Source organism: Sceloporus occidentalis, unplaced genomic scaffold, assembly GCF_023333645.1.
Source record: "Sceloporus occidentalis isolate IW3139 unplaced genomic scaffold, rSceOcc1.0.p SCAF_5, whole genome shotgun sequence".
Taxonomy (NCBI): domain Eukaryota; kingdom Metazoa; phylum Chordata; class Lepidosauria; order Squamata; family Phrynosomatidae; genus Sceloporus; species Sceloporus occidentalis.
In genome coordinates, this window is record NW_028316985.1 from 219,279 (window position 1) to 236,604 (window position 17,326).

Sequence of the window (17,326 nt, forward strand, 5' to 3'; positions counted from 1 at the left end):
CCCTGCTTGCCACTTCAGTTTGCCTCTTTTCATTCTTGTTTGCCAGCTTATCAGAGAATTCTAGAATTGAATAGCAGAGCAGATGCCAGTAAAGAAATAAGAACAGGGCTGTGTTCTGAGTGCCGCCAAAGGCATGGGCCAACCTTTGGTTTCCCTCCCCACGGGGAAATTGGAGGCACTAATTTCAAAGGGGAGAGGCTTCTCCCTAGCTGAACCCTTTGCCAGGGGAATATGCAAAACCATGCAAAACAGAGACAGGCAGAAAGAGCAAGCAAGCAGTGCTGAAGAATCCATAGGCCAGTATGTCCTTTGGCACAAGAGGGCCTCCCAGTGTGACATGTCCCTAGTTGTGAGAACCTCACATTGAGCCACTGGGGAAAACCCCACAAGTTGCTCTCACGGATGCTCCAGGCAGGAAGGCAACAAGCATTCTTTAAATACCTGAAGGGATGTCATGTTGGAGATGGAGCCAGTTTGTTTTCTGCTGCTCCCAAGAAGAGAACATGAATCAATGGATTCAAATAATAAGAAAAGAGGTTCTTGATGCTCAGAGCTGTTTGAGAATGGAATGAATTAAGTCCAAAGAGGACAGCAGAAATTGGATGGGCATCTCTCAGAAGTGCTTTCCCTGTGTCTTCCTGCATGGCAGAGGGTTGGAATGGATGGTCGTTGGGGTACCTTCCAACCCTAGGATGACTCTATGCAGAGCTAGTTATATCCAGAGAACCAAGCAGAGCCCAAGGCACACTGAGAGAATGAGTTCTCCCTTCCAAAACTGTTGACCCTTCCACTACTGCTCACAGCATTAATCCTGAGCATTGTGTTTCCCTTCCCATGCTAGACACACAGGCAACAAGGTGCAATGGGGAGGCCAAGGCAACAGGACAGCTGTCTCTGCAAGCCTGGGGTCAAGACAAGTTGTCTGTGACTTCCACAGCCAGTCAGAGGACAGGCAGCTCTGCCCCTGGTCCATCCCCACCTTCATTCCTGCCCCACGGCCCCATTCCTACCACATTCTTGGAGGCCCTGTTCCAGCCCCTGACCAGTTCCCTCCTGCATGATCCACTCACAGCCTTCCCGTGCCAGGTACAGGTTCCGGGTGCCAGTGAGTTTCTTCGTCTTCTTGCTCCGCAGCTGCTGGGCTTCCTCACGGCTGACTGCAAGGTCGACCCGAAGCCGGCGGTTCTCCAAGTACAGCCCACCACCCTGCCAGGGTGGAGAAAACAAGCTGACAAAGACAGACAGATGGATGGAAATGAAGTACATCCCCCTGCCAGGTGTTTATGCACACATGTGGTGTGTCCCAATGAAGCTGAGAGTGTGTGTTCTAGGCTGAAACTGGCTGCAGTTCCTGGTGTCCTTAAGGCTTAATTTGAAAGTTGACATCCATCATTGCCAAACTGGCCTAATGGCAAATAGATGTAGCAGGTAGTCTACAACAATGGTAAATATCACAACATTGCATTAGTTGACATGCTCCACCATCGCCTCATAGCAAGTGGTAGAGTCAGGCCTCTGAGCAACTAATTCTACCCAGACTCCCCCCTGACTGACACTCCATCACCGTACAGCTGGATAAAAAGCCCAGTGGATGGGGACAGGGCACAGTCCAGGGCAAGGCTACTGGAAAATGAATCTGCTGGTGGGTTTATACAGGACAGATGCAATCAAAAGCAACAGAAACACACAAGAAATGAGAACATAACAATCAAGGTATTCACTAGAAGATTTACCCCTATAGTCTGCTCTTTGCTGCCTCTCTAGCCTTGAACTGCCAAGCTAAGGCCTAAACCAACTAGAAGGGTTTTAAGGTAAAGATAGTCCCTTGATGTGAATGTTTAGTCGTAACTGATTGTAGGGGCTGGTGCTCATCTCCATTTCTAAGCTGAAGAGCCAGCATTGTCCGAGGACTACTCTGGTGGTCATGTGGCCAGAATGACTTCACTGAACACTGAACACTTACCTTTCCACAGAAGTGGTACCTATCTATCTATTTGCATCGGCGTGCCTTTGAACTGCTAGGTTGGCATAAGCTGGGTCTAGTGACAGGAGTTCACCCTATCACGTGACATCTGGGCCTCGAACTGCCAACCTTCTGATCTTCCAAATTGGCACCTTAACCACTAAACCACTGCACCCCCTGAAGGGCTTACCAAGTACAAAATAGTCTCTTATACCTCCGGATAGCTGTTAACATTTGGCCATGATGCTGATAAGGACTCTAGAACCCATCTAGCTGGTGGAAGGGGTCCGCATTCACTATAGGGAGCACCCATCCTCCTTCCAGCCCCACACTTGCCCAAAGGGTTTTCACCTCACTCTCATCTTGAGCCGTCTGGAGGCATTTCTGGGCATCTTCCTGGGTCTTGAACTGGGCAAAGGCACAACCTGGAGGGGAGGAGGAGGGAAAGGTGCAGAGTTATTGAACAGAAACCACAGTGTGGCAGTGAATATATTTCAAAGAGAGAATGCAGACATTATACTCCCAGATGGAAAAGCTTGGCTGCAGGGTGGTGGCAGCGGCAGCATATGTTGGTTATCATTCTGACACCAAGCACAACATGGATCCTATTATTTTGTGCCCAGTTGATTTAATCCACATCTGCACATATTTTAAACTGAACTGGTTTCAACTTGTCAGGTTGCTGAATACATTAATACAGTGGGCCCTTGTATCCACTGGGGTTTGGATCAGAACCCCCCCCCCCCCCATGGATACCAAAATCCATGGATGCTCAAGTCTCATTATATACAATGGAATACAACAAAGTATTTTAATTATTCAAGTATTTCAATGATTTCATTTAAACTCAGAATAGTGCAGACAGAAAAAATGAGAGGCTATGCCATGACATCCCCATGTACCCTGGCAGAGGTTGCTTTGGCATGGGGCTTGTACTGGCTGTTTGAGAATGGAACAAGGAGCTTATGGTTATGATGGAAAATACATATACTGTATGTGACCACTTCCATCTTGGGGCCTGGCATTTCCCTGATTAAGTCTCTCTCTCTCTCTCTCTCTGTCAATAGACAGGTCTAAGGATGCTCAAGAGGGAAAGAATTTGATTCTCATCGGAGCTGGTTTCTCATGACACCAATGCCTGGGAGCTCCAACAAGATGACACTCCAAAATAGGCAGCTTTGGGGTACTACTACTGAGCTCCTGAGCATTTCTGGTTGCTGCCCTCCATACAGTGAGTGGAACAGTGGGATGCAAAGGGCCACTGTTAAGTCTGACTGTTTCTCCCTACAACACTGCAAGGTTGGCCCACAAACAGGTCTCTCCGTGACCTGCATGTGGTCAAATCATGAGGGATTGAATCCAGACCTCCCAAACTTACTACACTGCCCTTTAAAAAACAAACAAACTCAGGTGGCCATGTGCCAAGAGACACTTTAGCCATGGACTCCTGCTCTGGCAGAAAAGGTTGGACTAGGTGTGCCCCAGGGTCCCTTCCCATTCCCATGTAAGGTCATGCTGGGTCACAGTACACACACACACACAAACAGGTCCCCTCCTTTCACCCAGCTCTCCTGCCATCTGCTTCACCTTTGGAGTGCTCTGTGTCGTGGTGCATCACAATCCGCACATACTTGAGGTCTCCAAATTGCTGCAGCAGCTCTCCCAGTTCTTCCTCTTCTGTATCGAAGGACAGGTTCCTGGGGGAGAGGGAAGCAAAGGATACGTGAATGGGAAGGGAGGCAACTCAAACATGGCTGGACCAAGACTCCTTGCAGCCTGTGAGCACCAAAAGTGCCCCCTGGGACTGGGAGACCTTTGGGACTATAACCCATCAATTGTGGGACTCACACTTGTAGCCAGAGCAATGGGTTACATCAAGCCAGCTGGGGAGGGGAAATCAAAAGAGAAACGCGGCAAAAAGATACGCTCCAGAAAAGCTGACTCTCTTTCTAAGTTTGTTCATGAAAAGCAAGAACCATGCAACATCCCAGATTCACCTTAGGCCTTCTGGCAGGGTGTTTAAGTGGAATGTCTGATTGTAATGTTTATGTTAAGAAAAGAAAGTTACATTAAGCCAGTCTCTGAAGACACTGAGAATATTTGCTAGAATTATATAATGCCTTGCCCTTCTATATACAATAGATGCTGCCCAATGACCCTGTTTGGGGTCTCTTTTCTTGCAAAGCTTGTAGCCGCTGGAATTGTGCTCAGAGGAGGAAGCAGGCATCACCAGCTAAGACGACAGCTGGCATCTTCCTGGTCTCAGGGAGACGAGGAACAAACATTGTCATTGTCAATGTGGTACAGTAGAGTCCCGGTTAACCGACACTCTGGATTATCCAATGCCCCTCGCCTCCTCTCCCCTCCCCTCTCCCTCCTTCTTCCTCCCTTCCCTCCCTCGTTCCCTACTTACTTTCGCTGAGTCCTCTCCTGCCCTGCCTCCTTTCCCTTCCCCTTAAAGGACTCTGAAGACCCCTTTGGAGTAAAGGAGAGGTCCGGGAAGAGGAGGACTGGCCGGGGAACCCATTGAGGGAGAGGGAAGGCCTGGAAAAGAGAGGTCTGGGCCCATGCCGAGGCCTCTCCCTCCCTGCTTCTCTTTCCTCTCCCCGAATGGACTCTCAGGAGTCCGTTCGAGGGGAGGAAATGCCCGGGAAAGGAGGCCTGGGTGCTCGGCCTGGCTTGTCCTCTGCGGCCACGGAGGACAGGCCAGGGCCAGGCACCCAGGCCTCTTCGAGGAGGCTGCATCCAAGGACTAAGGTAAGCAGGGAGGGAGGGAGTGGAGGCGAGGGACTTTTGTCCTCAATGGCGGTGCGGGTGCGTGCGCACTGCCATTGAGAACACTGAGCCTCGGATTATCCAACATTTTCGGCTATCCGACTGTCAGTTGGCCCGTTTATGTCGGATACTCAAGACTCTCCTGTATTTGCAAATCAGCAATAGTTTACCCACCAGGGCAGTACACTTCTGAGGCAGTGGGGTTGCATGCTCTTATGGAGCAAGAGGTTATGCTGAGGATGGCACTGCTGCTGGTAAAACACAGACTTCTTATGAGGAGCCAGAAAATCAACCTGTACTTTACAGCAAAACCTTTGACTGATTACATCATGAAAAACTAATAGATTATGAAATAAATATAGGTGTACCACAACATTCGATCATCGTGATATATGACCTACATTCAGGACGAGAGGCTGCAGTCAGGATAGAATATGGGGAAATCGAATGGTTTCCGTTTGGCAAGGGTTCAGGCAAGGCTGCATTTCATCACACTCTCGGTTAAACTTGCACACTGAAAATATCATACGTAAAGCAGACCTAGACTCTGAGAAAGGAAGCGTGAAAATTGGAGGAAGGGACATCAACAATTTAAGGTATGCGGATGATAGCATCTGTAGACAGTAACAAAGACACGGAATGGCTAGTGAGGAAAGTCAAGGAAGAAAGGGTAAAACTCGGGTTACTGTTGGATATTAAAATAATGATCGCAGATTGTTTTAAAAACTTTAGACTATGAAGAGGCTGAGATAGTCAAAGATTTCCTTCACCTTGTCTCAATCATTCATCACAATGGAGACTGTAGTCAAGAAATGAGTGTAAAACTAAGGCTTGGAAAGGCAGCCATGAAGGAACTAGAGATAAGTTCCTGAAGTGTAAAAACCTATCCCTGAATATCAAAGTCAGGATCATCTGAGGTAGATGGAATTTCAGCTGCAATAGACTTGTAGAAAGATGGAGTCAGTTTGGTCAATAGAATTGTGCAGTTTGAATTGAGGTCTGGAAAATGTAAAGAGAGAGTAGAGTAAAGCAGTAAAAGGCACAGGCTGACCTTAAGTGAAGGGCCCTGGAGTTCTCTGGTGCCTGGTGCTGGTTGGGAGACATAACTCATGATAAGGAGGCATCTCTGATGAAGGATAAGGGGGGCTAAAAGCCAGGAGGGTATGGAATGTGGCTTAAATGATATTTTAATGTATGCACGTATCTTTGCCCTGACTGCAAGAAAGTTGTATGTTTTGAACTTTGAACCAGCCAACAGAATATGCTGAAGAAGCTTCTTTGTTTGAATTACTATAAAAATAGCCATTTTGTTCTGCTCGGGGCCTCAGTTTTTGGAACTTTTAATTCCACTGGGGATATTTTTCCTTTGTCGGCAATTGGAATGAACTTTGAATGCTCAGCACATTTTCTGGGTCCTCTTGTCATCCTGCTTCGTCAGACCTGTGGCTTAGAGAGAGAAAGTCTTGGTTCCTGAGATTTCTGTAACTATCCATGCCATGGTATTTCCACTTATGGCTGGGAAAGCTGGACAGTGAAGAAAGTGGATAGGAAGAGAACCAATTCATCTGAGATGTAGTGCTGGAGGAGAGTTCTCTGGATACAGTGGGCAGCTAAAAAGACCAACAAATGGGCGAGAACAGATCAGGCCTGGACTCTCCTTAGAAGCCAAGACAACTCGACTGTCCTACTTTAGACATATGATGAGAAGAAAGGACTCCCTAGAAAAGACAATTATGCTTGAGAAGCCAGAAGGAAAAAGGGGGAGACTGCCTGACAGACAAGAGGATTGCATCCATCAAGGGAGCCACAGCTGCTGCCCTGAGCTTGCAAGACCTGAGCAGGGCTCTTATGGACAGAGGGTCTTCTTTCTTTCTTTCTTTTACTGGACAATCTCTTAGAGGTCCCTCATCGATAAGGTTGCTGTAAGTTGAATATGACATTACAACAAAGAAGAATAAAAAACTAGAAACATTTTTTAAAATCTGAGAAAAAATTAAGACATTTCACTGCAGGGGAATTCAATGAGAGAAAAGAGATTCCACACATGAGACAAACCAAGGGAATGTGCTCTGCACATGCGTCAGACCATTGCTCTGACTGGGTTGGCATTCAATTCTTGAGAGAATGGAAACTGGGCAATCTGGGAGTGCCTTTGGCCTTTGTCTTCGCTTCCCAGAATACTCCAGCGTGTCCCTGGAGGATTCTGGCCCCGGGTTCTCCCCAAATTCCCCCCATACCTGCTCTTTTGCTGCAGGTTACATAGTCCACATTCGTTGCCCGGCCTGCTATTGAGGTCAGACCAAGGCACCCAGCCAGGTTATCAATGCTGGGCACCTTATTCTGACCTCAGAGTGATTCACACCTGCAGCAGCAGTTTCAGGCAGCTCAGAGGGACTGCAAGTGAAGGCAGCCACTGTTATAATAGTAATAGCAACATTTTCACTGCAAAGAGCTGGAAACCTGCTGCAAACAGTGAGTTATTTAAATGTGGGTGAAGTGGAAGAAGCCCCGAATTAGGTGTGGATGTCACGAAGACAGGCTGCACCAATTTGGGGTTTTGGCCTTTTGCTATGTAAAACAGGATGCAGTGAGCCTGGGAGGAGGGGATCCGGTATAAATTGTCCATCTGGACAAGTCCATCACCTTTCCTTCCTGGGACTCTGCTGAGCCCTCAGCACAAACTGGAGCCTAAAACCCACCTGATGAAGACCGTCCTCCCTTCACCGACATCTGAGGGGAGCTTTTTCTGGCCCTTCTTCTGTTTTGAGGGGGCTTCATCATCTGAAACAGGAAGGAAGCAGGAGGGACAATTCACCAGAGTATGAAGGACCTCTAATCTGAAGACAATGTCTTTGTGAACAATACACCAGCAGCACTTGGTGCGGTAGCAATGTGTGTCTGCGTGTGTGTTCCTATGCTTGGGATTAATAATAGGATTCACACCTCTCTCTCTCTAAGGCCCAGCAGATCCACTGCTACCAGTCAAAATGAATATTACGCAACTGGTGTGTCTTGGCCTTCAAGTTTAATTAATTAATTAATTAATTTAAGGAATTCATATCTCGCCTTTCTCCGCAGTTTTGATTCAGGTTGCCTGTCGACTTACAGAGACCCCATGAATTTCACAGGGTTTTCTCAGGCAAGGAATCCTCAGAGGTGGCTTTGCCTGTTCCTTCCTCTGAATTATAGCCTCCAGCTAAATTTCAATGGTATTCATTGAAGATCTCCCATCCAAGCCCTAACCATGGCTGACCAAGCTTAGTTTTCAAGATCAGGCACAGAGTATCCTATGTCTAAATGCCAAAGCTAAGAAATGGGGCTTGCTTGCAGCCTCAAAAGATCAAGGCCAAAGGACTGCTGTCAAGATGTTAACTCATCTTTTCCTCTCACAACAGCCCAGTTTTAGGTCAGAACTTGTCAACCGCTATATATTTGGGGGGGGGGGGGGAGGGGGGAGTTTACTAAATGAGATGGCTTGACAAAAATGGAAAAGAGGTATGTCATGAGCAATGAACAGTGGGAACACATCACAACTTCCAAATCTAGAGGCAATCTATCCCTGAACATCATCTGCAGGAGGGCAAACAGAAGAGATGTAGCTCTTCTGGTGGGCCTGCCAGTTTTGCCATGTGGCAAAAGGATGCCACAAAATTAAAGTCAGTTTTGGCCAGGACAGCATGGCTCTTCTGATCTTTTGAGGCCGCAGCTTTTAAAGTGAAAAACGGCACCCCACCCCACTCCTGGACAAATGCCTGGCTCCTCAGAAAAGAGGAACCCCACCTTCTCCTTCCTCCTCAGAGCCACCATCTTCTTCCTCTTCCTCCTCATTGTCTCCTGCATCTTCCTCAGAGCTCTCATCCTCGGATTCCCTAGAGAGCTTTGCCTTGTCTTCCTCTTCCTCGCTCTCCACAGGCGGGATGTGTTTCTCAAAGTACCTGCAAGCAGAGAGTGATCAGCAGCAGACAAGTGTCTTTTTGTGTGAAAGGAGGCCAGGATAGCCCCACTTATGACCCTTGCCAGAGGCACCTGCTTGGTTTGGCAGGGAGGTGAGGCCCACCTTTGCAGCTGGCCATTTGCCCAGAGCAGGTCATGGCCCTTTTGTGGCAGGAAGTGTGACTTGAGCCACACTTTCATACCAACCACACAGAGGCACAAATCTTCTGCCTGTCAGAAGCAAACTTGTTTTCTGGCCAGACAGTCAACCCACTGCATGTCCTCCTTGCTACATACCTGCTCCTCTTCACTGGTTTAGCAGACACCATACTTCCTTCTTCTTCCTCCACCTCCTCCTCCTCCTCCTCCGCTTCGCTGTCATCCTCCTTCTCCTCACCACCACCTCCATCACCGGTGTCCTCCTGCGGGGCTTTGCTGAGTTTCTTCTCTGGCACCCCTGGCAACAATCACAAGTAAATACGAGATGGAGATGCCTCTGCCTGGCTTTCTTGCACTCCAGGGAAGCCCTTGCCTCCCAATTCTCCAGCTCCCCCAAATAACCTGGCCCTCTCAAAGTGACAAGGCCACCTTTCAGGCCCAAGGATGGTGCCAAATGGCCCACACAAGACAGCGACAAGGCATCTGAAGTGACAACGAAGCATTCACAAAGTCTCAGGTAACAGGGCCCACAATTACCAAACTAAAGCTGGACAGGTTTCCCATCCCTTTGGGGGTGGGTGTTGTGAATCTCACACGGGTGTTCTAGCCAGTATCTCTTTACAATGAAACATGGCAAGAGGGTCAAAGACACCTTGGCTCAGAATGCTTTGGATGGGGTTTGATAACCCAAAATCTCTAAGAGCTTGCAACTTTGTCTGAGGCTCACCAGACATTTTCTTCAGCAGGGCTCTACCTTACTTTGGCTTTATGCTCACTTTCTGACCCTTCCTCTTCAACCACTCAGCCAGTGGCTCTGCTGACAGGATGAGGCCTCCCTGCACCCACCACCACCCAGGCCTGCAATGGGCCCTCCTAGTCTGGGCCCCACACTGTCTCTTGAAGAATGCCAAGTGGAAAGGGACTCCTCTCCCAAGAAGACTCACCAGCAGGAGAGGCCACAGCCTGCATCGCTTGGTACTTCTCCCGGGCCACAGCCCAGTCCACAGCCACTGGGCGCTCTGGAAAACAATGGGAAGCTCTGAGACCGGACATGGCCCCCTGATATGTAAGCCATGGGTGTTTGTGTGTGGAGAAACCGGGGCCAGGAGACACACAAAGAATGTCTGAGCATTTGAAATCCTGCTGGGCCACCCAGCCTAGCTTAGGACAGGTTCAAAGCCCTCATGTTTATTTATAATTGCCATTTTAATAATGTTGAATGTTTTTAGCCAATATTTGTGGAATTAATGGGTATTGATGTGTATTTTTAATATGTCATTTGTTTTGTATTGTATTTACCTCTATACTGTACACCGCTTTGATCCTGGGAAAAGCAGTTTATAAATAAACAATTTATTATTATTATTATTATTATTATTATTATTATTATTATGTTTATGTTTAGGACTATATTATTTTATATACAACACACACACCTCCCCCACCTCATCCCACCAAAATCTAATTTTACAATAAAAACAGTTTAAACAATTTGAAAAACATACAGAACCATGTCCCAGTTTGTAAACACTTTGCAACCATCTCCCCGCAGAGATCTGGATTAAACCACAATGCTCCAAAGGCTTTAATGGCTACATTTCAGCACATGTCAATGATGCCAACATCAGAGCCAATGGGGCCCCCACAATTAGGGTGCCACAGCAGAGAAGGTGCCCTTCCTACATCCCCCCAAAATGTACTGCCCCCTCCCACAGACCTCAACTCTCAGGCAGGCATAGACAAAAAAGAGGGGGCTCCTTCTAGTACTAAAGACTTTGAAGCCCACTTGGGCAGCTTTAGAGTCTGAGAGCTTCAGAAAACAAATACACCCCCAAAACAGGAATCTCATGATGCTAGAAACAAGTCTCAAGTATGCAGATGTTCCTTAGTAGCCCAGCAAACCTTTGCCTGAAGCAAAATGCCTAAGCCAGGGCCTGTCAAGGTGCTGCACCTTCACCTCCAAACATCGCCAACATGAAGAAAGAGGTTTCAAACCAAAATCCACAAGGCTAGAGGATCACCAAGGCCCAACTATTCAACCCCCATTCCATTAATAATAATAATGATAATAAAAACCTCCAAACTCACCTTTGATCTCCTTCATGTTCATTCCCTTCAGAGCCTTCCCTGCTTCCAGGATATTTTTGAACTGGACAAAGGCAAAGCCTCGCATCTTTCCATCTGAATGAAAAGACCACCCTCAGAAAATCAAAAGTTACCAATGCTAGTGTTGCACAACCAGGAGAAGAAAATCAGAATCCATCTGAAGCCCAGTGTTCTTCAAAAGGATTGCTTATGAATGCATTGGAACACCAGCTTCTCATCCCCTGCCACGTCTGGCCTGCCTGCCAGTTTGTAGAGCAAGACAAGACAAGAGAGACAACCGACTTGGGCCTGAGCAGGAGCCCTCTATTTGCCTCCAACAGTCCATCATGTCAACAAGAGCAGGTCTCTTCTCTCCAGTTTTCAGAATTTAAAGTTCCAACAGGAAATATAGGGATCTGTGAACAGCCACCCGGCAATTCCTCAGCCAGCATGAGGCTCAAAATGTCTTGGGATTCCAGGTTTATTCTCCAGGGGCATCACATAAAAAGAGGGGCATTGGATTGGATCAAAGGCCTATCCAGTCCAGCTTTCTGTGCCCACACTGGCCAACTGGCTGTTCTCATGTAGGGGTGGGCAAAGCGCAGACTGAAGGTCCCCCAGGGTTGAAAAAAAGTTTTCTTCAACCCAAAAGTTTTAGCTCCCAAATACATTCTGTTGTTAAAAAAAAGCCACATTTTGCGACACTCTTAGACCAGTTTATGTCCATTACAGGTCTTTTCTACAGAAGACGTGAACAGGACGTGACTACTGTTTGCTTCTTGTTGTTTAAAAAAGCCTTCTGCTGGGCCTAAATGACCAAGGAAGGACCAAAACCATGGTGAGAATACCCTCCATGTATGTCCCCTACAGGTCATTTGGGGGCAGGTGCAGCAAGGGTAGGGTCCAGCTCCCTAGCCTTCCACAGCTGCCCACTCCTGCTCCAATGAAAGACCAGGCCCAGCAGGACAGGAACGCAACCTCACCCTCCATCTTGCACTTCCCAGCAACTGACATCCAGATGCATACTCCTTCTGATACAGGAGGGGACACATAGCCATTTTGACTCCTCACACTGATGGTCTTGTCATTGCCCCAAACCCTGCTCTAGCTAGCCATACCTGGTTTTCTGGGTAGGGTTACATCCAGTACAGTGCCGAATGGAGCAAAGATGCTCTTCAGGTCCTCTTCTGTGCACTAAGGACAGCAGAAAGAACACCAATGGTAGAAGGTATGTCAACAGAATGAAACCAGCAAGTACCGCCCAGAGATCGAAGTCTTTTGAAGAACCCTGAACAGAGCCGGCTGGAGTTCTGTTCTGTGAGCTCACGGTTCTCTCCAACGGGGAATCTCAAAGCCCATCCTGGGTGTTCAATTTGACCCCTGAACTTTAATCCCCATTATAACCAACAAATAAACAACATGGCAACACACAAAGTGAAAAGCAAAAGGAAACTTGAAGACAGATACTTTAATTCTGTCAGCCCACTGAAATGGCCCCATTCCATCATGCGCGCGCGCACACACAGACAAGACAGAGAGGGGGCTCCATGGTGTGGATAGCTTAGAAACAGAACACTCTTACCTTGAAACTCAGATTGCGAATGATCAGCCTGGCTTTCTTTGAGGGTCCTTTTTTCTTTGGTGGCTTCTGGGCTTCCTGAGGACCTTCAGAAGCATCTGAAACCAAAGATCCACAAGAGCAAATCAGAAGGGGCAAAGAGGAGGCAACAACATACAAATAATACAACCAAAGCAGCATCACCAGGCCTGATACATATCTGGAACAAATGTCAGTTTGGGGCAGGCCTGGATGCTTTGTGCTTTGCCAACACAGACAGGCAAAACTGATAAATGCATGAACAAAGCTAAGGTCAAGAATGACTGGCTGTCATAACCAGGACAAAGGGCTGTGAACTCTAGCCTTTTGCTTATGCAAAAGAGGCCATCTAGCTCCACATGCAGGACATGAGTGCCACTGTACCTTCCATCTTTATCATAGTACCTCAGGCATTTTATCCCACATAAGTACTTTGAAAGCCCACCCAGAAGGAAATCACACTACATCACTGGGTAGTTTGCTCCACAACCAGAGTCTTCTGACAGTAGGGAGTTGACTGTTTATGTGCTCACTGTGCCTCCAATCTATCTCCTAACAGTTCAAAAACACTGCTTCTTCAGCTTGTCTCAGTAAATGAGGTGAACAATTGCCATCTCACTCTTTATGAGATGCCAATAAATGTAAATGTTAACAAATCTTCAGGAAATCTGAATTCATCTTCTAGGCAAAGGACATCCAGAGGAAATAGCAAAACATGGCATGAAAGTTATCTTTCTGGGCACTGGAAACTACAGAGCAGAATGCCCTGCATTGGAACTAACACCATTGCTGTGCCTGATACAACGGCAACTCTTGGAAGCGCAAAAGGTAGGCAACAGTGAATCTCTCCCTAGCACACAGGCTCTTGCGCTTACCTGCTTTCTTCTTCTTCCCTTTCTGCCTTGGCTTTGGATTGGCAAGAGTCACGCTGATCTTGCGGTTCTCAAAAGTGGTGATCTCCTGGATGGCTCTCTGAGCATCCTCCGACAAGGAGAAAGTGACAAACCCAAACCCACGACAGGTCTCGCTGCCTACCAGAGAGATTTCAAGCAACGAGCAAAGATTAGCAACTCACCCAAACTATGATTATTTTAAATTACTATTATATATCATCAGAAGCAAGATGAGAAAAGCCAGCCCTCTCCACCCAACCTGCAGCTGAAGAATAAACAACCTTTTTGTCGCCTATTTTAGGCAGGGTAACCAGAATTGTCCAAAACACCTTAAGTGTTCGCACAGAGAACATTTGGAGGAGATTCCTTCACAGCATGATAGCATCTGCTTATACCTGGGTACCTGACCTTAACAGGAAAAAGTGAACCTGAACTTCCCTAAAGTTGATTATGATTATCTGTGGTCAAGCTAAAAATCTCAAAAGATCCTCTTCTGCTCTGTTACTGGGTTGGTTCAACAGCAGCAAAGGAATGGATCTTTCCTCTATATTGGGACAGGTCAGCAGATAAAGCGGGACTTCTCTGAACCATGTCAGTGGTGCCAAGCGTGGAATTTCGAGGGGACAGTTCGCATTCAGAGTGCCAGGATGTGATTTTGTCTATACAGAGACAACTCTTGCTAGGAAATCCTACAGGCAGGATGTCAATGGAAGAATCCTTGTTGCCTATGGCGCTCTGGTGTTTTATGGACAAAATATAGGATACATTTAGATGGCTGGATGGCCATCTGTCAGGGATGCTTTGATTGTAACTTCCTGCATGGCGGGGTTGGACTGGATGGCCCTGATGGTCTCTTTTAACTCTATGATTCACTGGGATGTGATCCCAGAATAATAAATAAATAAATAAAATTTATTTGTATCCCGCCCCTCTGAGCACAATCGGGGCGGCTAACAAGTTAAAAATACACAACATATCAAATCCCTGGTACCCTCCCCCCCTTAAAAAGGTATTAAATCTAATAGAAAATTAAAACCATACAGGTTAAAACTGACCGAAGGGTCAAACAACAAAACAATACAACAGAACAATAATTAATACAACAATAATCAATGGGAGCAGTGGTATCTCTTTATAGGAGTTTCCTGAGGCCGGGTTTGCTATTCTGGAAAGGCCTGCTGAAGAGATCCGTCTTAACAGCCTTTTTTAAAGCTGTCTAAGGATGTAAGTAGACATCAATGGGAGAATCTTCACAGCCGAAATACTTGAGGTGAATACAAACATCCTCTACATTTTAGCCGTTCTGGGAGCCGTGAGTCCTCCAAATTACTTTGAATTGTTGTTCTCAACTACCCTTGCCATGATCTAGACCTAAAGAGGACAAGAAAGGTGGCCCTGCATTTGTCATCCTTCCTCCCACCCCGGCATATTTTACACTCCCCCAAAACCTTAGCCAGCCTGGCCAAGATCTCATGGTAAGAGACTGTGGAAGCTGAAACCTGAATTCATCCCTGTGGATGTGACACCTCTAAGGCCTCTGTCGCTCTGCTTAGGCCATGCAGATTGAGGCCTGTGTCCTCTCTGACTGAGTCCATTCACCTGACGTGGGGTCTTCCTCTCTTTCTGCTTCCCTCCACCTTCCCTACTACTTTTTTCTGGTGAATCATGCCTCCTCGCGATGGGTCCAAAGGACAATAGCCTCCGTTTGATTATATTAGCTTCCAGGGAGAGTTCTGGTTTCATCTGTTCCAGGAGCCATCTGTTAGTCTTTTGGCCATCCACAGTATTCTCAGCACTCTTCACCAGCACCTCATCTTGAATGAATTGATTTTCTTCTTATCCTCTTTCTTCACTGTCAAGCTCTCATATTTGTAGACGGTGAAGGGGAATATGATGGCTTGGTCGATCCTAAACTTGGTGCTCAGTTGTATCTCTTTACCTTTAGGCTATTGCCCAGTTCTTCCATAGCTGCCCTCCCATCCCTAGCATGACGGAATGGGGTTGGACTGGATCAAGGCCCCTGCGGTCTCTTCTCACTCTAGGATTCCATGATTCCTTCTGGCTTCTTGACTGCAGTCTCCGCCCTCCTCTATATTTGATCCCAGGTATGGGAACTCTTGGACTGTTTTGGTTTCCTTGTTGTCTAGGACGAATTCCTGTAGCTCTTCTGGGGTTACTACTTTTGGTTTCCAGCTCTCGCAGGCCTTTACTGTGACATCTTGGGCCAGGCTGACTGGGGTTTTGGGGAGAGGAAGGGAATAGGCAATAAATGCAGGGCTTCTTGCCCCCTCAGGGCCCTACAAACCCACTTTGGGGGTTGGGGCTGTGGCTCCTGCTCAATGGAAGGGGGGCAGGATCCAACTGCCTGGAGCCCCGCTCCCCAATTACTGCACTACTTCACCCCCTCCCTCCCTCCCTCCCTCCCCCACCAATTGTGCCCTGGGGCAAAGGCGCTAGCTATTCCCTCTCCCTGATGGATGGGGGTGGGAAGAACCCCCTCAGTTGGGGGACACAATTCACCCAACCTTCCCCAAAGGGAGCCCCCTTGCCATGGGGGGAAACCCCATCAACTGGGACCACAACACAGCCTCCTAGAGGTGTCCCTACCCCAGCTGCAAATATGGGGTCCACTACTGCCCCACAGACCCCCACAAAAGGGACCCCACCCTCCTTCCTGTCAAGGGCTGGCTCCCCTGCCATGAGGGAACACTCCTAACATTGGGGTCAAGCCCAAGTCCCTCCCTGCGAGAGGCACCCCCACCCCACTTGCAGATGGGGGGCTCTTCTCTACCCACCCCCTTGTCCCCCCTCCCCTAAAAGAACCTTCTAAAGCAAAGGACCCAAACCGTGCTCTTCAAGGGACTTTGGACTTCAATCCCAGACGACTGGCCAACAAGGCTGAGGCTTCTGGGAGCTGAAGTCCAAGACCTCTTAAAGGGCACCGTTTGGGGGCCACTGTCCCAAAGGGAGCCCCTCAGTCGGGGCCACAGTCCAACCAGAGGCCCACTCCGTCTCCGTCCCAAAGGGCCTCCCTCTCACCTGGCCGAGTGACGGCCACCGCCCTCCGGACGGGTCCCGCGCGGCCAAACTCCCTCTCCAGGTCCGGCGCTCGGGCCGAAGGGGGCAGCCCCCGAACCAGCACCGTCCGGCCCCCAACCGCCTTCGCCTTCGCCTTCGCCTCCGCCATGGCGGCAGCAGCACCCGCCGAAGTTCCTCTCAAACACGCTACGCTGGCCTGGGCGCCGCCATCTTGGGTCCGCTCCCTAAACGGGTCCGGCCGGAAACACGAGAGAGGCACTTCCGGCTCCTTGCGCCATAGAGTGCTGGGGGAGAGCGGGGCAGAGCGTCGAGGAGGAGGAGTCGGCTAAGGAAGGGGAAGCGCGCGGCGAGGAGGAGGAGGAGGAGTCAGGCCGGCCGGCCGTGCGCATGCGCACTCGCAGTCTTCCCGCCCAACTGCCAGCGAGAGGGAGGGGTGTTCTGCTGCGCATGCTCACACGGTGCCGCCCTCCCTGAAGGCGCTTTCCTTGAGGGCAGGGGCGCTCTGCACATGCTCAGAGGCTGATGTCGCCTAATTTCGCCGGGACTTTCGGAAGCACGTGTTCCTTGTTATGGCTGACTAATAAAGATAAACAGATGGAGAATTTGAATTGTTAAAATAAAACTGAGCCAAATGAAAACCGTCTCAATTAAGTGAAAGTAGATCAAGGGTGGCTGGTTCTTCAGGGGCGTCCTTTTTGGCTTTTCTGGACGGGAGGCTTGCCATCCCTGCCTCCCTCTGAGGCTGAGAGAGAGTGACCGCTTGCCCAAGGTCACCCAGTGGGTTTGGGTGGCCAGGCAGGATTCGCACCCTGGCCTCCCCTCCTTCTCCCTGCGTCTCCGGCGCCTGAGGCTTCAGGCCTGCTCTTGGCTTCTGAGCTCTCC

At 48.5% G+C, this 17,326-nt stretch overlaps 1 protein-coding gene across 1 annotated transcript in view; it reads right to left on the reverse strand.

The window, feature by feature from the left end:
- The window catches only part of LOC149311490 (RNA-binding protein 28-like), a 29,052-nt gene extending 12,383 nt beyond the window's left edge, over positions 1 to 16,669 (reverse strand). The window contains exons 1-12 of the mRNA XM_089527288.1: positions 16,445 to 16,669; positions 13,388 to 13,543; positions 12,498 to 12,592; positions 12,034 to 12,109; positions 10,919 to 11,011; positions 9,775 to 9,849; positions 8,969 to 9,128; positions 8,519 to 8,673; positions 7,438 to 7,519; positions 3,551 to 3,660; positions 2,315 to 2,388; positions 1,071 to 1,206 (exon numbers count right to left, since the gene is read on the reverse strand). Coding sequence (XP_089383414.1) covers positions 1,071 to 1,206; positions 2,315 to 2,388; positions 3,551 to 3,660; positions 7,438 to 7,519; positions 8,519 to 8,673; positions 8,969 to 9,128; positions 9,775 to 9,849; positions 10,919 to 11,011; positions 12,034 to 12,109; positions 12,498 to 12,592; positions 13,388 to 13,543; positions 16,445 to 16,592 — 1,360 coding nt within the window. The 5' untranslated portion in view covers positions 16,593 to 16,669. The remainder of the gene's footprint in view (positions 1 to 1,070; positions 1,207 to 2,314; positions 2,389 to 3,550; positions 3,661 to 7,437; positions 7,520 to 8,518; positions 8,674 to 8,968; positions 9,129 to 9,774; positions 9,850 to 10,918; positions 11,012 to 12,033; positions 12,110 to 12,497; positions 12,593 to 13,387; positions 13,544 to 16,444) is intronic.
- Positions 16,670 to 17,326: the final 657 nt, after the last annotated feature.